General features: G+C 52.6%; 10 protein-coding genes across 10 annotated transcripts; 5 read left to right on the top strand and 5 right to left on the bottom strand.

Annotated features, from left to right (window-relative positions):
- Positions 1-611: 611 nt before the first annotated feature.
- Positions 612-4,248, bottom strand: BO72DRAFT_479273 (ssDNA endodeoxyribonuclease RAD1). Its single transcript, XM_040947566.1, has 8 exons — positions 4,030-4,248; positions 3,785-3,962; positions 3,628-3,715; positions 3,505-3,575; positions 3,392-3,443; positions 2,868-3,344; positions 1,689-2,781; positions 612-1,637 (listed from the first exon to the last, which is right to left on the bottom strand). The coding sequence occupies exons 1-8, from the start codon at positions 4,075-4,077 to the stop codon at positions 717-719; spliced, it is 2,928 nt and encodes a 975-aa protein (XP_040798757.1). The 5' UTR covers positions 4,078-4,248; the 3' UTR covers positions 612-716.
- Positions 4,249-4,432: 184 nt separating this feature from the next.
- Positions 4,433-5,010, bottom strand: BO72DRAFT_450406 (uncharacterized protein). Its single transcript, XM_040945250.1, has one exon. The coding sequence runs from the start codon at positions 4,764-4,766 to the stop codon at positions 4,569-4,571; it is 198 nt and encodes a 65-aa protein (XP_040798756.1). The 5' UTR covers positions 4,767-5,010; the 3' UTR covers positions 4,433-4,568.
- A 407-nt stretch (positions 5,011-5,417) lies between these two features.
- Positions 5,418-8,304, top strand: BO72DRAFT_487984 (WASP family protein). The gene is made up of 4 exons (XM_040948013.1): positions 5,418-5,509; positions 5,598-6,043; positions 6,110-7,871; positions 7,938-8,304. Exons 2-4 carry the CDS (start codon positions 5,834-5,836, stop codon positions 7,967-7,969), a joined length of 2,004 nt encoding a protein of 667 aa, XP_040798755.1. The 5' UTR covers positions 5,418-5,509; positions 5,598-5,833; the 3' UTR covers positions 7,970-8,304.
- Positions 8,305-8,347: 43 nt separating this feature from the next.
- Positions 8,348-8,691, top strand: BO72DRAFT_193022 (uncharacterized protein). The gene has a single exon (XM_040939548.1). It carries the CDS (start codon positions 8,379-8,381, stop codon positions 8,604-8,606), a length of 228 nt encoding a protein of 75 aa, XP_040798754.1. The 5' UTR covers positions 8,348-8,378; the 3' UTR covers positions 8,607-8,691.
- Positions 8,692-8,859: 168 nt separating this feature from the next.
- Positions 8,860-11,124, top strand: BO72DRAFT_529892 (CorA family magnesium transporter). The gene is made up of 3 exons (XM_040950269.1): positions 8,860-9,514; positions 9,578-10,206; positions 10,269-11,124. The coding sequence occupies exons 1-3, from the start codon at positions 8,933-8,935 to the stop codon at positions 10,777-10,779; spliced, it is 1,722 nt and encodes a 573-aa protein (XP_040798753.1). The 5' UTR covers positions 8,860-8,932; the 3' UTR covers positions 10,780-11,124.
- Positions 11,125-11,369: 245 nt separating this feature from the next.
- On the bottom strand, positions 11,370-13,534 carry trm44 (tRNA (uracil) methyltransferase; the record flags this gene model as incomplete). Its single annotated transcript, XM_040942409.1, has 2 exons — positions 13,459-13,534; positions 11,370-13,383 (listed from the first exon to the last, which is right to left on the bottom strand). A coding segment is annotated over exon 2 (1,866 nt), but the record flags the coding sequence as incomplete, so codon positions are not given.
- Positions 13,535-15,127: 1,593 nt separating this feature from the next.
- Positions 15,128-15,785, bottom strand: BO72DRAFT_193009 (uncharacterized protein). The gene is made up of 2 exons (XM_040939547.1): positions 15,517-15,785; positions 15,128-15,460 (listed from the first exon to the last, which is right to left on the bottom strand). The coding sequence occupies exons 1-2, from the start codon at positions 15,632-15,634 to the stop codon at positions 15,198-15,200; spliced, it is 381 nt and encodes a 126-aa protein (XP_040798751.1). The 5' UTR covers positions 15,635-15,785; the 3' UTR covers positions 15,128-15,197.
- A 2,576-nt stretch (positions 15,786-18,361) lies between these two features.
- On the top strand, positions 18,362-18,930 carry BO72DRAFT_450400 (uncharacterized protein). Its single transcript, XM_040945249.1, has one exon. It carries the CDS (start codon positions 18,377-18,379, stop codon positions 18,698-18,700), a length of 324 nt encoding a protein of 107 aa, XP_040798750.1. The 5' UTR covers positions 18,362-18,376; the 3' UTR covers positions 18,701-18,930.
- On the bottom strand, positions 18,830-19,700 carry BO72DRAFT_192954 (uncharacterized protein). Its single transcript, XM_040939546.1, has 2 exons — positions 19,197-19,700; positions 18,830-19,134 (listed from the first exon to the last, which is right to left on the bottom strand). The coding sequence occupies exons 1-2, from the start codon at positions 19,507-19,509 to the stop codon at positions 18,959-18,961; spliced, it is 489 nt and encodes a 162-aa protein (XP_040798749.1). The 5' UTR covers positions 19,510-19,700; the 3' UTR covers positions 18,830-18,958.
- Positions 19,571-20,562, top strand: BO72DRAFT_450399 (uncharacterized protein). Its single transcript, XM_040945248.1, has 2 exons — positions 19,571-20,439; positions 20,544-20,562. The coding sequence occupies exon 1, from the start codon at positions 20,062-20,064 to the stop codon at positions 20,245-20,247; it is 186 nt and encodes a 61-aa protein (XP_040798748.1). The 5' UTR covers positions 19,571-20,061; the 3' UTR covers positions 20,248-20,439; positions 20,544-20,562.
- The last annotated feature ends 101 nt before the right edge of the window (positions 20,563-20,663 follow it).

Here is a 20,663-nt window from a genome sequence, read left to right as displayed (position 1 = left end):
CTTCCCCGCCACACGTCCTTCATGCTATTCCTCTCGACACGTCAAACGTCCTTTTTTCCGGGAAGGAAAATCCGCCTCGGTTCTTGGATTCCTGTGGGAGCAAGCATGTGCTTGCGCCGGAGGGGCTCTGTGAAACCTTGGCGGCGGTTGGCCTGGGCCTTATCTTGTCCTACGCCATTCGTCTCTTTTCTCCCCGGAAAGGTCTCTGGAGGATGGATGAAGGCAGCAGCGGCGCCTTTCTTCCACCCGCTTCGCTACATGCGCTCGCCTCAATCTTGCGTGTGGCCTTTCGCAATATAGGGTATGAATCATCGGCAGGGTTAGACCTGCGGGTTATCTCGGTTGGGTCTTCTTGGTTCGCCAGATCATGATCCATCAAGAGAGCCGCCTTCGGGTTGTCTACGGAGGAATTGGGTCGCAATACGTACCGAAAAAAAGACGGGCTGCGTGCAGCCTGGCTTTGTGTTGACGATTTTCTTTTTCTGTTCCCTGGTTTTACCTTCTTCAAAATTCGCTCCTTTGTTTTTCACTTTTTGAAACCTGGATGATAGAGTTATGAAAAGGTTACGAATTCTAAAATTTACTATCAAAGCAAACTCCATCTTATACGTAGACTTTGACGTGTAATTTATCCCTTTCATACCGCTTTATTTACAAAAAATGCGGCTGATGCAAAAGACTCATGATGTACATCCTGGTACTGCGGGCGTCTTGAACTAATCATCAAACACGCTCTTCCGGAAGAAACCGACGATCTTGCGTGCAGCCTCGATCCCCACGAGCGGATCCAGCTGCTCCACGCTCATATTCGCAACCTCGTGGATGTTCTCCGTTTCCAGGATGAGCCGCTCGAGAACATTGGGGCTCACCCCGGGCACGGCTCGGAGCATGTCCTGAGGCAGGAGATTGAAGGTCCGGTGCTCGATGCCCGCCGCGGCCATGATGTCCCCGGTCGTGTGGGACGACGAGGCGATATCCACGTCGAGGCCGATCTGCACGGCGCGGATCGGGTCCGGCTCCGGGTTGTTCTTCTTCAGCTCGGCGAAGATCTCGGCGGTCTGGTAGGGGGAGGAGGACCAGATAATTCTCAGCTTGGGGAAGGTCAGGGTGAGGAGGACCAGCAGATGCTGCGCCGACTTGGGGCTGGAAGGGTTGACCAGGGAGCTGTTCGCGGAGAGGGTGCTGGTCCCGGAGGACGAAAAGCCGAAGTCCGTCATGAAGGAGGTCCCGGGCGTGGTCGCGGACGCGAAGGCGTCGAAGGTGAAGGACTTATTCTGGTCGAACTCGATCAGCAGGAAGGGGTTCTTGTAGTGCTGGAGCATCGTCTCCGCCTGGTTGTAGAGGCGGCCGTTACGCAGGGAGGTGATCAGATCGCGGATGGACTTGCGCTCGACGCAGATGTCCGGCGTCAGGATGTAGTCGCCAACGGTCAGCTGGCAGGGGATCACGATCATGTTGTTTCCGTGCAGGAGGGACGGGAGCGCGCTTCGGAACTCCCGGACGTCGACCACGACCCGGGGTGGTGAGGCCGTTGCGGCGAGTCGGCCGCCTCCTGCAATGCGGGTGTTCACGGTCCGGAGGAACTGCTCCTGGGGGTCCTCTAGGCTTTTATCATGGACGATAGTCACGGCCATACTCTGTAAATCTCGTTAGTAACTGGTGTGTTGAGAGGTGCAGGAGATACGTACGCCCTTCTCCTTGATCAGCTTCGTGAACGAGTCCTTCTCCCGTCGTACAGCACTCAGGTACCGCTGCTCTTCCACTGAACCTCCATAGTAGACAAAATACACGCGCACATTTCTGCCCACATGAGAGCTCCGGTAGACTTCGACTCGTCGGATGAATGCAGGGTCTGGTTCGTACATGATGATGTACCGTGGACGAACCTCCTCGAGGATGTGCTCGTCCATGTCGCCATCGTAAGGGTGTATCATAATCAAATCGTTCATATCATATAGTTCATAATAGTCATCCATGTCGTCCAAGTCCTCCACAACTATCTCTTCCTTCTGGGTTTCCTCGACTTCTGTGGGCTTTATTTCATCTAGGAGTGCCGTGACTTGGCCCGAGGGTTCCATCTCCACTTGAATGCCGGCGTTGGGCGCTCGTCCGGGGCCTGCTGCTGCACCTCCACCACGAACGCGACGTCTTTTGTTCGCGGGTGCTCTGGGATTCACAGTTCCCGGTGCAGGCGTGCTCGTTGCGCCATTGGAGTCTTCGTTGGGTGGTTTGGAGGAAAGATTCTTGCTGACTTTGGATAAAGAGGCCTTCCAGTCTAGGTATTCTCGTAGCCTTCGGCGCATCATAACTTCAGCCGAGCCTTTCTTTTCACCCACAGCATTACCGGGGTCAGAGCTCTCCCGCTTCCTGTCCCCGACATGAGCATGCATTGTTGCAAGATATTCACGAAGCTGACGGCAGGTTCTCTGGTCGCTGCACATAATCAACACGGTGCTGTTTGATTCGTCAACATTTGAGGGGTTCAGATATGCATCGGTCTCAATCTCCTCAAGCACTTCTGCCAGGACCTCCCACTTCGGTTGTTCTTCTAGAACCGGTTGCAGGGTAGTAGGAAAGGAAGTTAATGATGAGCGAGCCACCTCATTGCTTATTTTGCCTTGATATACTCTCGCCTTAGCCGTTTGAAATAACACATCAGCTGCGTCAAGGAAGAGCCAGGGGGAGTAATTGTGCCTTGTAGAGCCGGGAGGCGGAGTATGGGCGGTCACAACGAGGTCGAGAAATTTGAGAAACGAAACGGCATCATAGGTAAGCAGGGCACTGACGTTCAGTCAGTGATTGGAAATGGATAATTGACACGGCCATTGCAGTGGGAGCAGACTTCTAAACCGAAGAAGTGAACATACTGGAGAATAGAACGCAGATCCGACAAGTCGCTGACAATTTGCCTGGTTCTGAAGCTCACCCGATGCCACATCGGGTCAAGCTGGCGCCTAATGGCAATGTCAAAGCTTCGATGCAAAGCACTGTCCAGAGTCCAGTCTGCGATATCAAGCCCTGTATTCGCCTTCTTTAGCTCTCCAATGCATATTTCCACACACTCAAGGACCGCATTTTGTATGTCCCGCATCTTGTCACTCATCGGTACCTCAAGCTCGATCACCTCGGCTTTTCTATGGCCTTCCAACGACTCTGCAACGGTGACATGAAAGCGCGGCCATAGCGATGCTTTGCGAAGAAAGAGATTCCGCATGGAGGTGGCCAATGGAGCAAACCCTGTTGTGAACGGCTCGGGGGAGTCCGAGAATGCTTTGAGGAATCCGGTCTTGTTTGCTTCTCTATATACACGAAGGATAAAAGCTTCGAGGGAAGTTGCAAGAATTCTACACCGCGTCAGTATCGGAATGCATTCCGGTAGTTAGTGGCTTACTTGTCGGCATGGAGCACAACCATGCCCGTCACTTTCGAAGGGTCGAGGAGCTCTAATGAAGGCGTTCAATCAGAGATCAACACCCTTGCAAGCATACAACGTGTTTCACCTACTGGACAGAAAGTCCACCACTAGTATTCTGGATGTCACACTCAGAATACCACCCGCGGCATATAGCTTCTCTCTGTACGACGTTTAGCACGAAATACAGTGAGCGTGGACCGACCGTGACCTACCTCATCGAAACCGTAGCTCTATCAGTGTTGATCACCTTAAGACCCCTAGCCAGAGGCGTTTTACTGATTGCATAGTGTTCCGCAAGCGCTGCAAGCTGTGGTCAGCCACTTTCCGAGGACTGCCGTCATAGTTTGGGACCGCAATCAGGCCGCGCACCCTCTCCAATCCACTCATTCTCTCGATCGTCAGCACCAACGACCAATACAAGGTTGTTTCCGGCCGCATCGTAGAAGTGAAGTAAATTAGTCACTAGTCGGAGGAGGCCGAGGCCTCGAGCAAGAACCACCAACTCATCCTCCGCGCGCAGTTCGGTGAAGATGTCCTGCTGGTATTGCTAATTTTATCCTGTTAGCGAGTCCTCGACATGTTGAGCCGGATGTACAAGACAGTAAAACACTTACCAGAGGCAGGGACAGCTTCACCGGGACATTGGCTCGTTCAGGCGGCATGAGGAAACTCTTGACGCGACAGAAGACAGCCTCGCATCGCGCTGTGAGGAGCAAAGTGAACGCGGGGTCACGTGTATCATGATGTAATGATTCCTTTTTGGGACAATCCTGCAACGGGTCGCAGGCAGAAGCAGGGCAGATGAGGTATACTCATGCAATAAGTTGATGTGCTAGTTCTATGAAGCGAGATGATGGGAAAGACTTGTCTATCTATGGGTCTCATGGGTTTCACAGACTGGTGCAAAGGAAGCACCACCCCGGTATGCAGGTATCATATTGCAGTCCGCGCCAAGTAAATATATCCCCGCAATCGCAACGTCAAAAAGTAATTCATTCACCAAACAACGTACGTAATTCTCATGATTAATACAATTGAAATATGAAAGTAGGTGACCATCTGAGATGTCCGGAACAATCACTGGTTCAGCTCCTTCTTACGCGCCTCAATCTCTTCCTTTGTTGCTTTAGGTGGCATGTCTGAGAAAGCAGGGTCAATGAGGAGAACTGTTCAGCAGTAAGAAAACTCCAGACTCACTGTCCGGGATCTGAGGGCCCTTTGACAGGTGATCGAGCATCGAGGCTTTCTTTGTATCCTGGCCAGGGTCTCTCTGCTCCGAGGAGTTGGAAGGGCTATCGTTGTTACTGCCGTGGGCAGTAGGGAAGCTAGCAGGCTCGGGGATGACAGGCATCGTGATGAGTAACGTGTTTAGCTTGACTTAGTGAGGAATAGATGTATAGTGAGGATAGAGAACAGTTGGATGATTCTGGGGAGATCTTAAACAGTTGCAACGAAAGAGGCGGCCAGAGACAAGCGGGCTTTTCTATAGTTGCAGGCAACGCGATGACGTCGGTTGGGCTTCGATAATTCGACTTGATAAGTTGACAATGTAAGCACACTCGCAGCCACATGACATGACCGATTCAGGATTGAGACGTACTACTACAGGAATAAGAAGCTGCCTAGAGACCGAAGTTCATCACATTCTAGCAGTTATTGTCTTCTACTTTACTGTGTCATTTCTGCCTAAGATGGCCTTTGACAAATGCGGCAAAATCCCGTCTAGGATAAGGACACAATAAGGACTTCCGACTATGGGAGCGATTGCGATGATAGTGATTAACCAGAAATCCTGACATTTAAACAGCGTGTATGTGAAGAAGACATAAGGATAATTGCTATTTTGCAACTAGTCAGTAGAGTACTCCGTATGCAGTGTAGAGTAGTAGAGGTAACTACTCGTACTCGTACGTCGTAGGCCTAGCCCACCGGATATCCCCACTGCGCGCCTCTTTAGTGCCGCCGCCCGCCTAAGCCTCTCTCTTTCTCTCTCCGCCCAGGCTCCCCCTCCCCTCACGTTTCTCTTCCTGCTACTTGCTACTTGACCTCTTTGCCCCCGTCATTCAACCTTCAAGGCAGATTCTCACACTAGCGGTCGGTGTCTCCTTATGTGCATCCTTCTGAATGATCTTCTATCAGAATATCTTACTTTTCTCGCCATTCATGCTAACTTCACACCCAGCCCCCAGAACCCTAGGGAATCCAAGCTACCCCCTACTCCCTGTGACATCCGTTACTGCCGCGCCCTATCAGCCAACAGTCGTGCCTGAGGATTAACAACCCTCCTGATCCATTGGGCCTCTAGAATCGCACTAAACCACCTGCGATGCGTTCGCAAGACACTATACAATCGCTCTGATCGCCATTCCCACTCTGCGCGCGCTTTACTCACTTGTCTAAAACTCCCGGTACATCGCCATGCCTTCTATACTTACCGACGCCGACAAGGAAATCGTCAGGAGAACTGTCCCCAAGCCTGCGAACAAAATCCTTGCTGTAGCCGTTGCGCGCCTTTACGTTGCATATCCGGATTCTCAAAGATGGACCTACACTGGTTTACAAGGTGCTGCAGTGCTGGCAAATGACCTAGTCGGCCGTACCTTCTGGCTCAAGTTGGTGGATGTATCGGTAAGCGCATCCCTGATCCAAGACATAGTCATCTCTTTACTGATCATCCAACTTTCTACGGTGCAGCCTGCAGGGAGGGGAGTTATATGGGACCAAGAGATTTACGATAATTTCGCATATAATCAGGACCGCACATTCTTCCACACCTTTGAACTCGAAGACTGCCCCGCCGGGTTCTCTTTCGCCGACGAAAAAGAGGCTAAGACCTTCATCAAGAAGGTCCACGAGCGGGAGAAGCATGCGAGCAAAGAGACACGGTTGACACCTTTTGCGTCGACTCGTGGCCAGGGCCCAGCCCCAGTCGTCAATGGCAAACATGGCGTTGGTCGATCGTTGTTCGGCAGCTTGCTTGGGCATCGCTCTTCGTCCGGGTCTCACGCTCAAACGGTCACGCCTGCGGAATTACCACCTGCACCTTCGATTCAGATCGCTCCCCCGCCGCCCGCCGCCAGCCCGCCACGCAAGGAGTTGCCTTTTGATACTAGCGACCCCGCATGGAAGGGACTGCTAGATGAACTTCTGCAGATGGGAATCACGGAGGACCAGATAGCGGAGAATTCCGATTTCATCAAGGCCTATATTGAGCAGAAACAGGGCGCTGCTGGTTCCGACTCCAGTTCATCTCTTGCTGAAGATCAGCGGCGAGGAAAGGCTCCCCCTCCGCCTCCCCCATTCGCACCTCCAGCTCCGAAAGTGGCAGCCCTCAGTCCGCAGAACACTGGAAATAGTGGTGGCAGCAGGCGCGGCGCTCCGCCACCCCCTCCTCCGTCGCGCAGGACTCGGACTGATGTCGATGATGAACCTGCCACGCCTGCATCAAATCGCGAGCCTTCGCCCCCAAGGAACCGCTTCCGTGCCCCTCCACCGATTGCGGATGCCGGTAGATTTGCCCACATAGCGGCATCCGTGGCCCCTGGTCGTCAGCGAGCAATGTCCAGCACAAACCCAGGCCCTCCTCCTCCCCCGCGGCCTCCAAAGACGCCAATGGAAGAGAATCACTCTCGCTTCGGTGTTCCACCCCCATTCGAAGGAGTGCGAAAGGTGTCTGCTCCGCCGGCGCCACCGAGTCGCAGCCCCTTACCTTCTGCACCTCCGCCGCCGCCTCCGCGCACTATGAGTCCTGCGGCGCCGCCCCAACTACCACCCAAAATCCCCAATGCTGCCGCCCCAGGTCCTCCGCCGCCTCCTCCAAGAAGTCCGGCTTCAGTACCCCCGCCTCCTCCACCTGTGCCTTCCAGCTCCCGGCCGATTCCGCCGCCACCTACGAGTGCTGCTGGTCCGCCGCCTCCTCCCCCACCACCATCGTCGAGCGTGCCTCCACCGCCGCCACCACCCCCGTCACACCCTTCCTCAAATGCAGCACCTTCGATACCTCCGCCGCCGCCGCCTCCGTCCAGCACTGGACCGCCTCCCCCTCCGCCGCCGCCACCCGCACCAGGCGGTTTTGCTCCCCCTCCTCCCCCTGGATCTGGCGCTCCTCCACCCCCGCCACCCCCTCCTGGAGTCGGCGCTCCTCCACCTCCACCCCCTCCTGGGGCTGGTGGTCCTCCACCCCCACCCCCGCCAGGTGGTGCCGCCCCACCGCTGCCTGCTCCTGATGCAGGTAGAAATGACCTCATGGCTGCCATCCGAGCATCTGGAGGGAAGGGAGGTACGGGCTTGCGTAGGGTTAAAGATTCGGAAAAGAAAGACCGAAGTGGTGCCTTTGTGCCCGGCTCTAGCGAGTCAGCTGCGGCCACACCAAGTGCTGGAAGCGCGCCTCAAGGAGGTTTGGCTGGAGCTCTACAGGACGCCCTGGCCAAGAGAAAGCAGAAAGTTAGCGGCAGCGGTAAGTACATGCCTTCCTTGCTATGCGCTTCTTGCGGTATATTCAGAGCTGATTTCTTATCGACAGATGACGAAAAGGAGGACGATGATGATTGGTGATTGTTGCGTCGTATCTACCTTTCCCATGATTTTTTCTGGCGTTGCAGTGCATTGAGCATGTTCGTTCGCGCCGGATACCTTTGTTCAATATCGTTTCTTGCTGTTTGCTGCGCTTGTTGCGCGGCTGGCCGGTAAGTGTCTTTGCAAGACTGTCCATGCGCAATGCAGCTATACTTCCTAGTCGGAAGCTTGTAGCTTCTTGCACGCATTGCACTACTTTACTCTATAGACAAAAATTCGAACTTTGGCGTTTCGTCATGTCAACTTATTTTAGATACGATACGTAGTACTGAGTTGCTGGACAGCCATTTGGCCCACCATTCATTATTTAGTCAGGCACATTTTCCGCATTGTGACGTCATAGCACGAATGGGGCATCCAATCGGGTGGTATCCAAGTTTTCTATAGGATGCTGGGATGTATGAGTCTTCTCCTGTACAGTAAACACACCTCCCGCAGCAGTCTAACCACTCATTTATTGCACTGCTCCAGTCAGGCAGCAGGCGGGCAGGCATTTAAGGATTTCCTCATGCAAAGTTTATATCAGTACCGGCAACAAAAGTGGAGTGACATCCCAGAGAACGTTGGCAGGTCCGCCGGGGTATTGGCTCATAGATATCATTCCCCCTGGAAGTAGTCATGAATACAGAGAAGACACACCGCAATAAAGAGATCAGTGTAAGAGACTTAAGAAGGCATGGATCACGGGACCCATCGTTCACCAATTAATTGTCTGCCTGTCATGGTTCCTTGCAGGCGTCGAGGAAAAACGAAGAGGACTGGAATCTTTATCTGAGATGTGGAATGGATAAGGATCCGGATCATCTTAGGCCCGGAGGCGCGCAACAACTTGGGGCGCGGGAAAAAGATAGTCAAATCCATCTCCGCCGGTCAGAAACTACCCAAGGATGAGTGGCGGTTGTCTTTGTGGTTCTTGATGAAGTCGTCGCACGCGCCTCAGAAATGCCGTCCCCGTCGTCTCTGAAATCTTCAGCCCCGTCGGCGTCTCTTCTCCGGTTTCTGCGCTCTCAGTCCGAGTCACTTTTTTTCACCGCCAACCCAACAGCCTGCGGCCAGACTCGCCCGCCGCCTCGTTTGTCTTCACTGCGAACCTTCACCAACAACTGCAATCGGGTCGAATTGCCACCATCGCAAGAACCGCTCCAGGCAAATCTGCTACCGCTACCGAGTTTCTCAGCTCGAGGCCGCGGTGGTGCACGATGTCGAGCCTCATTTACTCCACCTCTCGCAACGCCAGCATTTCACGTTCCAAATGCACAACCATCGCGCACCGTCTCCACCAAAGACCGGCCTCTCTTCCGCAGGCTTCTTGATTGGAGACGGAGCAAGGCTGCGGAAAGCAACAAGTATGCGTGCAGCCCGCCCACATTGATCGGTGACGGCACGGAGCCGGGCTTCACACTTGGGCGCGGATTGGCGGCCAAGGCTTCCAATGAGCCGCGACTGCGATGCACGGAGTTTGATAGCAACGGAAACGTCACCCTGGTGAACGGGGAGTTCAAGAAGAGTGAGCTGATTGCCAAGGTGAGTGACATGCATGCTACATTGTGATGAGGGGCATGAAATCGCATTAACAGCCGCGCCCAGTATGGCCTTCTCCCACGGGATTTGCGCAAAATCGACTCATCAACCCTGCCGCACATTCTGGTCCGGCCCAGCGCGATTCTCATCAATCTTCTCCACCTCCGCGTTCTGATCAAGGCCGATCGTGTGCTTGTGTTTGACGCCTACGGCTCAACCGACTCCTACATGCAGTCCCTGTTCGTTTATGATCTGGAGGGCAAACTGCGGCAAAGACAGGGACAAAGCGCGGGCGCTTTACCTTACGAGTTCCGGGCGCTCGAAGCTGTGTTGATCAGTGTCACAAGTGGTTTGGAGGAGGAGTTCAACGGCGTCAGAGAACCTGTCGTGCGCGTTCTGCGGGCCCTGGAAGAGGACATCGATCGGGAGAAGCTGCGGCACTTGCTGATTTACTCGAAGAAGCTGGGTACTTTCGAGCAGAAGGCCCGACTTGTACGTGATGCTATCGATGATCTGCTGGAAGCGGACGACGACTTGGCGGCGATGTACCTCACTGAGCGTCAAAAGAACATCGAGCGTGAGGAGGATGATCACCAGGAAGTCGAAATGCTACTGGAATCATATCATAAAGTCTGCGATGAAATTGTCCAGGCTAGCGGCAACTTGGTAACAGGGATCCGCAACACGGAAGAAGTGTGAGTATTACTTGCTTCCAAAGTTTTGCTGTGGATAAATAGCTAATTGTCTCCGTGTATAGTGTCAAGGCTATTCTGGACGCCAACCGCAACTCCCTCATGCTTCTCGACTTGAAATTCAGCATCGGCACACTCGGACTCGCGACTGGAACCCTCTTCTCTGCACTATACGGAATGAATTTGAAGAACTTCATCGAAGAATCGGATCTGGGTTTCGGCGCGGTCTCTGTGACCTGCTTCGCTATCACACTGGTCGTCTGTGTGTATGGGCTGGCCAAGCTGCGTAAGCTCCAGCGTGTTAGGATGTGGGGTGAAGACGGCGCAGGCGGCTCGCCTATGGTGCATCTACCAACGAGAGGTGGGGCAATTGGCCATCGGCCAAACTGGCGAGCTGATTCCATTGATCCGGTTTGGGGTAGTCTGCCTGGGGAAGCCCGCTCGGAGAGACTGAAGCGCATCAGGGACAGTTCCGTTGCAGCAGCTGTCAAGTCCGCCGCCGCGCAGCGCGCATCCTCGGCGCCGACCGCCAATCCCTCTTCGAAGGCAGAAGCTCGCGAGCCCAAGGAGGCATAAGCATTCGATGCGTATGGCTCGCCATTGTTGTCTCTTATGATAGCCGTGATCCGGTGCCAATTCAGCAATGGTGATACCGACGATAGTAGATGTGTGATTTGTCGGTGAAGGCAAGTAACTTCAAATGATATCTCTTCGCTCATTCTGTATAGAAAATGCATGGTCGGAGTTCTTCCAGTGGTGTTTTTCTCATTCGGACTATTCGGGCAATTCTTTTTGATTCTTTTCACTCACTGTATGCGGACTCCCTTCTCAGTCATTTATTTCTTGCCAAGCCGAGCTCAGCATCGACATCTATAGAATCTTAGAAACTTTTTATAGAATAGCCCCGCTCTATTGCATCATCTTTCCTCACAATTGAATCCTCGTATGAGGACGCTCTTCTGTTTCTCGAGCACTCCCTGTCAATGCCCGCCACCACGCTGCTTCCCCATCCCCGGACCCCTGTTGATCCCTCTCGCTCTCTCTATCCAGATTTTCGCCGCGGCTTCCACGCCTCCCTCTCGAGCACATTCCCGCTGCACAGCAGCCATGACCTTTGCCACAACCTCTTCAGCATCAGCATCAGCATCAGCATCAGCATCTCCCACCACTTGCGCCTCGTTCTTCGTCAACTCCCTCCCTCCCCCCTTCCACCTTAGCATCGTCCCCCTCCTGCCCCCAACCACAGCCATATTCCTCGTACTAGGGATCCGCAACAACGTCTTCTCAACCTCATACCCCACCTCCTCGGCCACCGCCATCGTCTTCGCCGTCAGCGACCCATACATACTCTTCAGGAACCCGGCCTCCGACGCCTGCGCATCCTGCCGCTCCTTCCGCAGGGCCTTCAAGTCCCCGGAGTCGGGCTGCTGCTGCTCCTCCTGTTCCTTATTTTTAGCTGCAGTGGATGCACCCCTCGGCGGCGGATACCGGTACTTCGCGCCGGACAAGGCATGCGAGCAGCAGGGGATGGCGACGAACGGGGACGGGTTGCGGGGACACAGCAGCGCGGCCATCAGGGGCGTCCAGACGGTCAGTTCGTCGGCGTGGTTGGAGATGATGAAGGTGTTGGCGGGGAAGTGGCCGGTGTGCGTTGGGACGGTGAGGTTGAAGGGGTTGGGGTTGGAGACAGGGTTGGGGTTGGAACTACTAGACGGTTCGCCGACACCGACACCGACACCGACTGCATCGCTGAAAGGCGCAGGGATGTAGATCTCCTCTTTCAGACGGGATTGGATCCGCTCCGGGAAGATCGCCCACGTCTTGCGGCGGCGGGCGTCGAAGCCCCAGCCTTCGTAGCCTTCCTGTAGCAGGATGTAGACGAGGACGCCGTTGCCGCAGGCTACGTCTACGAAGCCGGGGAATTTTGGAGTGGTGGTGGTGGTGGTGCCGATAGCACCCCCGTGGCTGCGCTCATCACTCGGGACGACGCCGTACATGCTGCGCCAGAGCTCGATGAGGAAGGCGGCGATGGATAGGTCTTCGAAGACGTGCTTCGAGGGCTCCGTGGTTTCCACCCATCTCTGGCACAGGTCGCTGGCGTATTTGGCCTTGAGGCGCGTGTAGGTGTCCTGGACGAGGTGTTGCGGGAGGATGTTGTCTTTAAGGGGGTTTTTGTTGGCGCCTAGTAGGTGTTTTTGGTTGGTGGAGGTGGAGGAGGGCGATGATGATGTGGTGGGTAGGCGGGTGGTCCGGGCAAGACGGATTTGCGTGTTGAGGAGGGCTTGTAGAGTGCGTTCCAGGCGGTTGGTGATGGGGAGGTTGCGGAAGAGGAGCGTGTGTAAGGTTAGGGTTCCTGGGCCTGGGTTTGAGCCTGAGGTTGGGTCTTGGGAGGGATGCTCTGGGGTGATGGTGTTATAGTCGTATAGATAGGCTAGAGAGCGCAGGGTCGGGTGGTAGTAGGGGATGTCCTCCTCCTTGGTGATGTGAGGTGTATAGATCACCAGAGAGCGTCTGCGGCCCCCTTCAGTTCCAGCCGTCGTCTCCGCCTCGTAGAAGTGACAGGTTTGGTCCAGGGTCCGGTCCAGCTTAGGGTTCCGGGGTACTAAGCGTCGGACGATGGTCCTTGTCAGGGTGAAGCCGGGGACATCGCGCGCGGGGGTGGGCTCGACCTCGACCTCGTCCTCTGTGCCATCGAGAATCTCAGTGGATGCGAGGGCCTCCGCATTGGCATTGCCAGTGAGCGCGAAGGACTGCGCCTTCTCCCGCGGAGTGCGCATTATCCCCTCGCTGTCGAAGAGGATATCGGCCCGGAACAGGTGGCTGGAGTTGACGTTGGGGTTGGCCAGCAGGTACAGGGTCAGATCCTGCATCACCTCGGGCACAAACAACAGACCATGTTCGGTGAGATCCCGAGAAGTCGTCCAGTCTTCTGTCTCGCTGTGCAGGATGGGTGATGGCTCTAGGGTCTCTGCTAGCGGCTTCCCCGAGAGCTGAGCTGGGTCTCGGGGTGGCTTGCGCGAGGTTCGAGTCATTGTTGCTCCTCGCCTGCTGCCGTATACACAAGGCTGGTCGCGAGAGACAAGCTTGTTCTTGTGATGCTTTGGGTTAATCAAGATCTCTCTACCGCTTGTGTATTCTTCTGCTATCAGATGGATGGGTTTCCATCAAATGTGGAGAATTCTGCGTTGAATACTGATTAGTCATCTGTGTATTCGCACAGAGGCCTGGGGAACTTGAATTCTACATAGTACATACTTGTAAAGAATGGCTGGGACCTGAGACTAAGTCAAGATATGCCTGTATCGCGATCACAATTTCTTGTCGGCTCAAGCCCCTCCGTCGGGTTCTATCAGATATTGCCCCTCGTAGACACTGCATAAAGAAATGTGACTCGCTTAGTAAGATGCTGCATAACTACTAGCTCAGTAGTTAATCGATCCAGCCTCACTTGATCATCCTCATACAGCACTTTCTCCCATCTGCGCACGTTACAGAATTGGGACACAACAGTCAAGTCGAATTGAGGAGCTGCTTTCGAAGCTGACTTGGTGGCTTCGCATGTATGCATGCATGATGTCGGTACGTGCTATACAAACTCAACTGGACTGGCCGAGTGGAATGTCATGCAGTGCAAATCAGCCCGAGTTAATCCTTAACCGCCAGGAATACGAGGCATCCATCGTTCGGCATTCCTTGTTGCATCTCTCCCGCTGAGTCAGCCGAGCATCTGCTGGTTGCATCCATGATCCGAGGGGCTCCACCCACAATCCTGGATCGAGCATGTCAACTCCTTCTAGACCTCTTCACTTTGATTGTTTCTCATTTGCTCTCATGGATAACCCCCGCCCCCCCCCATCAACGCATTCGGCAAGATCATCGCCCACATCTTGTTTGTTTAAATTTGACCCCTGAACACGGCATAGTTAACTATCTTCACCTCAGATGACTAATCTGCAGTTTGCTTTCTGCTTTAGCATGTGCCACGCGATGCGATGATGTTTTTTTTACTGTTGTGTCATGATCGTCAGTGTCCCGACGAGAACAAACAACTTTCATCAGCCAAGAGACTCGAAAAAACGAACCAACTGATGAAGAATTGAGCTCTGTCACAGAGCAATGTGGTCAAAGCCCTCCCAAGCAAAGACTCCTCCCGCGACCCCGGCAGAGAGAGAGCTTCGCAGTCGATCTTCGTGTGCGTACTCGTGTCTTGCGGGGTTTGCGACACAATCATGACGTCTGCACGTTCGAGCTAGTCTAAACTCGAAAACTGACGCGGTAGTTAGAATGCTAGTAATTTACTAGCAGACTGCGTATCACGCCACAATTGTCAATCCTATCTACTCAGTGGTTGGCCTGCATCCGCTTCTATCTGCCTCTTCCCTTATCTTCTCCCATCGTTGTGCCTTCAGATGCGGCGCGGGCAATAGCCGCTACATATACATTGATTCCGGGCGAGTGAGTTCATTAATGCCGTGGAAGATCCGCGAGCCGTACTCGCAGCCATCAAAATTCTCTACTTCAAGGCCCTTCTTCAAAGTACTCGGTACCCTTGTCCAACCATGGCACTAGAGGTAACATGACAGGTCAAACGCGGGACTTCGCGGGTCCGATGTTATGTCTGTACCAGCGCATCACCCGACTGCTTTTTTAGTTCTTATCCCAATTTCACGGGGAAAGCGTATGTCAACGATGTATCGTGTGAAACCCTACAGCTACACCAGAGCAACAGTAGCAGCTGACGTCCAGCATACAAAACCACCAGTGGAGAGCAAGCTCAGCACAAGAGACAGCCATCCCGGACTAATTTTGTATATCTCCCCCGAAGGCCGAATAAGCATGAGTGATAGATACTAGGCAACGCTTTGCGGTTGCGGCTACAAATCGGATCGGCGCAGCCATTCAAACTTCAAAGCTCTGGCGCGGGTTCCGCATTGGCGATGGGCCCCAATCTTCTGCATGGATGTGTTCGTCGTCTTCTGTAACGAGCTGAGCTCTTAGTATGCAGGTGCTATGGTCGGGTTGGGGTTGAGCCCAGACCACAACCTCTCCTGGTTGGGCCGTTCTTTGCACATTGGACCGGCCTTGGCTCTTTTTCTCTCTCTATCGCGGGGCGGGCTCGGATATGCCGTGGTTCGACTGTTTTCAGTTGGGTTTTGAATGTGATGGCCATGGGCATGGGCCCTGGTTTCCCATGTGTTGTACGTGGTCCAGCCTGGATGAGACGGGGTCCGTCGCGAAATGTCATACATACTGGGAAGTAATCAGCTTCACAGAAAGTGGATTGTTGACTGATTTATTGGTTATTTCAGTTATACAGTAGGATGCTCTTGCTAACGCACGGTCTACCGAACCATACGCAACAGGCTTCCAGGCGTCCAGACACTATCGGGATAGTCACTGCATACAGCGCATGCGCTAGCATAGTCTGCATGTAGGCAGCACTTCTCGGATTTGAGCAGCTATTGCGGTTCAAATCTCGCTCTAGTAAATCGGGTTCAAGCACAGGTCGTTCAATTGAGTTTGTTGTACCCGATGTTGATGGCTATGTGTGGTATTTTCAGTCGAACATTACCTTGGGTTCGATCGAGCTGGGTCCCGGGGATTGCAACCAAGATGCGCAATGGAATACATCACCTTCTAGAATAATTCGCCACGCCCGTGGTTCGAGACCGGAAGGGGAAAGTCAACAACACCCATGATGATGTGTTGGCACTTGCGGCCCACCGGCAATGATCACGATCTCAGGGACCGGAGATTAAGAATGCAAAAGAGAATCTTGGGATGATTTTGTACGGCCGAATGCAATTCAAGGAGAGTCTGCCAATGAGAGACGAAAGGTTCCTCTTCCTGCAACCGTCTAACCATTCTGGCATTCAACTTACAGTGCAAGTAACGGAGAGTGAGGCACCCGTCGGCAGGAATCCTTCGTATGCTGACAGATGCACAGTTTGGTAGGTTACTTAAGCATAGCGATGGCCGGGAGAGGAATCTTGGCATCTCATCCGACCACCATCTCTTGTGTCCCTTTTTCCTAACTCCGTAGATTTTGGCCAAAGCAAGTGCTTGAAAAAGAAGAAACTGAAGGGGGGAGGGGGGGGAAGAGATTTCCTTGTTCCAGTAAGATTTGATAAGTACCAGACCCACTACAATCGAGGCAGTACCATAGATAGAAACACGCCGCTAACTTGTGGTAATCGAACAATGTGATTTGTTCTAATTCTCGACGAGCCCCGGCTAGCAGGAGCTAGATTCACGCTAAGAAAGATGCCTTGGTTTCCGTCGACGCTGCGGGTTCCACTTCAAGTAAGTTAGTTGACTACAAGTACGGAATACTAGACTCCCGTTCCCCTCTTTGCCTTCAAGGCTCGGAGACTCATGCACTCTGGCGCATTTCACACATGCCAGGTCTGATGCAGCGCATTGCTATCGATCATTTATCTCTCTTCCGTAAGTAATGGCATGGCGGGGTTGACAACGATGCGAAAAGGATGGATGGATAGTACCCCGTAATTGCCATATTATATTCAGTACTTAGTGCGCCATGGTCATTCAAATGATTGACGGAACATAAGGCGTGTCTAATGATGTACAGCATGTAATAACTAACTAATCAGACCTAGGTAACTTACTGCATTCCTTTCTTTTTGCGCCCTCAATCACCCCTCCTCAATGTTTTGAATCCGATGTTGAACAAGAACAAGCCACCATCACGTTCATTATGTTATGCGTATCTGGGTTGTTTTATGAATGCAACCGGCGGACGGAGTGAACCGGCAAGTCAATACACTTTAGAAAAGTCAATCTGAGACCATAACTCTATCAATCCATACTTTCTCCTTCACGGTTTCATGTCAATGATCAAAAGCCAGTGGCGAAGTTCCCCATTGTACTGTGTTAATCAGGTGCAACACGCAGCATTGCTGGTCGCGGAGACAGCCGTTCGATGGTATTCCCCCAAATTGTTCTGCAAACAGAAAAGGTCCTACGGATCCGGGCTCGGTATGGGACTTTTTGTCGATCCCTACTGCGGGTAGATTCTTGTGGCATGCCGGCTTCGACAAACACCGCCGCCCCCTTCCCGGTTGTTCCAGCGGCGAAATTCCCCTGAGAGAGTATGAGGTAAATATCCATTCAGAAAAAAAAAAACAAATACTTGCTAGTATCGCCGGAGTGATGGGGATGGATTATATGGTATTGCCGAAGAAATGAATTCTTTGTGAGATGAGCTGCAAGCCGAGAGATCTTGAGGGTCGGAATTGGTCTTTCGCACTCTCTCTTTCTGTCCATATACACTGGGAATGAGTGTCGAAGCTTCTCGTCGAGAGATTTAAGCATGGAGGGTCGGTCCATCTCGTACCACTTCTCAGTTGAGCTTAGATAATCGGCAGCACCCAGGGTCTAGTCTAGAAGCACCGTCACCTATTTTAGGATGGTCGACGATCTCCAATGAAGGTGGTTGCTTGCTTTGAGCATTGACTGGTCTTGGGTAGCTACACCTGATTGCCTAGATCTTCAGCTTCCCTCAGCTACGGACATACAGTAGGTAGTAGTCACAGTTTATTTTAGGGGTCTTTTGGGAAGTATAGTTGGGTGCTTTTATGCAATGCATGCATGCATCGTGATGGTTGAACCCCCCCCCACCATCCCAATCATCCATCCATCCAACCATCCACCCTTCATACAGGCTGCGAAGTCAACGGAGGAAGGAAGATCGAGGATCCAGCTGGATATATATTGATCCTCAATCCTCCCTGTTTTACCTTGGTTTCTAGCTTGTTACCAGAACCGGGTTAGTGGCGCAAAGAGCCTGAAAATAAAACTCGGAACCGCCCACTTCCTGCGACCGCAATGGAGGCACACCCGCTTTTCCCATTCGTAGTTTTCGTAGTTCTGGTGCAATGGCGCACTTTGGCTGTTCCAAGTCTATCGTTGGAGGGACCCGCAGCCGATGCCAGCCTAGCCAGTACCTACCCTCACTCTACCGAAGAGCCTTAGTAGTCTAGTCATCATAAACTGGCCAATCTCCCTGTCGCCGATTGCAGCGGGCGAATCCCGGGCCTGACCTCGACCACCACCGGCGATGTGGGTTTCAGGCAGGGTGGATTATGAATGACGGGAGGATGTGCTGTGCTGCTGGCTGCTGCACTGGTTTCGATGACCGCTTGGTCGCATCATGGTTGGCCCCAAACCCACCATTGAGGTCCCAAGGTGGATGTGGATTGTCGTGTCTCATCAAAATAAGATTGTTAAATCACTTAAAAAGAATTATGTACGATCTTATTTCCTCAAACAACCAAACAATGGCATAATCAGGATATTTCGACGGGCAGTGCGTTTGAATCGAACCCCGTTGTTTCCGCCTCCTCTTTCCCCCCCCCTTTGCCCTCGTTCCTCAACAGCCCCCGCTCTTCCGTCGTCATCGTCATCGTCGTCGCTCGTCCTCGTCGTCGCTGTCGTCGGCGGCGCGCGGTCATACGTGGATCTGTCCGCAACTTAGTAGCGGTGGACACTAATTGCTGTGGGTGAAGGATAATTCCATGGATGGAACGCCTGGTGGGGGAATTGACTCGTCCCTGGTTCACATTCAGGGGTAGAAAAGAATGATATCGAGATGGAGAGAAATGGATTGATGACTGCGCTTATCAGAGATATCATGGGGGCTGGTCTGCTTTCGTCGCCGGGGGGGGTAGGAGGAGGAAACAATGTCGCCTGACTACTACTAACTACTCTTAGCACCTCAGTCTATCGAGTGGTTTTATTGCATATCCCAAGTACCAGACTTAGCCAAAATACAAACGAACAATGAACATGTCCAACTATTTAGCAGTAGGATAACAGGCCGGAGAGCGCAAGAGGGACTGAAGAAGCGAACCGAACATACAAAAACCGGTTTGTTGATTGGGAACGATAGGACGGAAGTAAGCCTGTAGCGTGGACAATATTCTGAACGGGTTAGTTCGTACAAGTCTGGATGAAGAATAACTACTACTCATCATTTATCAGCATCTCCTGTGTGAATGTTCCCAGTGGCCTTAATATGATGGGTTTCTGTTGGACTGCCATACAAGTGAGTATCCAGTCAAAGGTTATCAATAAATGGGTACTCAGTCCCTTTAACCCCCCGAGCAATTTGAACAATCGTCTTTCATTGAATGTTGTGGTGATTGACATACGGCAGATCATGGCTTGTTTACTCCATGCCTGCAGGTAACTATCATAGCAGGCGTAGCATATGAGCATAGTTAGTGTCAGTAACTCAGCAACAAAGGCAGTGCTCCGGAGTTCACTAAGTAGTATTCTTAGCATGCGGCCAATTTCAGGCCATCAGTGTTATTGTCTGCCTCTTTCTCTCTCTCTCTCTCTCTCTCTCTGGGGGGTCCTCATCACGCCTTGTCATCCTTTTCCATCCCCGGAGGCAGACATTCTTTCTTACTCAGTCACACACACCTGGTAAGTTAACTACTTACACACACCCTTCTCTCGCCATTTGATTGTCGCTTGCAGCTCTTTTGTTTCCGTCTTTCTCCTTTCCCCTCCTTACTCTCTCCGTCGACAGTCAATCTTTTCTTTCTTTCCTGCCTCCGTTTCCGGATCGAGCCCTGGCGGGGGATCCACGACGACCGTTAGAGGTTTATGGGTGAACAAGCAAACCAGGTAAGAGAAGAAAAAAAAAGTAAACCAAAAAAAGTTAAAAAAAATTATTATTATTACTATTATTATTATTATTATTATTACAGTGGAGGGAAAAAGATACGTACGGCTCCATCAGCTCTCCCATTTGGGCTGTCCATCCGCCCAAAGCTGACTGAACTGAACTGAATCGAACTCCCGGTTCATCTTTGCTGGTGTTGGTTGCTGATGCTGATTGCTGGTGCTTTGCTGGTGCTGGTGCTGCTACTGCTGCTACTGCTGCTACTGCGAACACAGCCAAACCATCCAATCCACACCTTATCCCCATCCCCAATAATTCCTATTCCCATTCCGAATCTCTTCTTTTCTCCTTCAACCTCTCTGATTGCTGCTATCTTCTTCCCCTTTCACTAACTATCCTTCCTTCTTTCTCCTCACCCACCCTCCCTCTCTCTCTCCTCCCTCACCCCTCTCTTTCTCTCGCTCTCTCTCTCTCTCTCTCTCTTTTCCTCTCGTTCCGCCAAATTTGTTTTTTTAACTCTCCCTCACGCTCCCTCCCTCCCTCTCCCTCGATACGATCATCACCACCTCCTTTCGTTTGTCTTGGTTGGAATCCTTTACTTTTTCTGTGTTAATTTTCGCGAGATTTTCCTTCTGTGATTCCCCTTACTTTCACTATCTTACACTTGGCGCCTATCGCGTGTGTCCAGCATTCGAATCGAATCGATAATCCTAGTTTCGGCGATCGCGCTGCGTTCCTTCGTTCGGTGGCAGCCTACGTCAATCGCGCATCCCAGCTGTGATCTTTGGCGACTTTGGTCCGACTCGCA

Source organism: Aspergillus fijiensis (genome assembly GCF_003184825.1).
Source record: "Aspergillus fijiensis CBS 313.89 unplaced genomic scaffold BO72scaffold_45, whole genome shotgun sequence".
Lineage (NCBI taxonomy): Eukaryota > Fungi > Ascomycota > Eurotiomycetes > Eurotiales > Aspergillaceae > Aspergillus > Aspergillus fijiensis.
The sequence above is the reverse complement of the archived record's forward strand: the minus strand, read 5'-3'. Positions and strand labels throughout refer to the sequence as shown.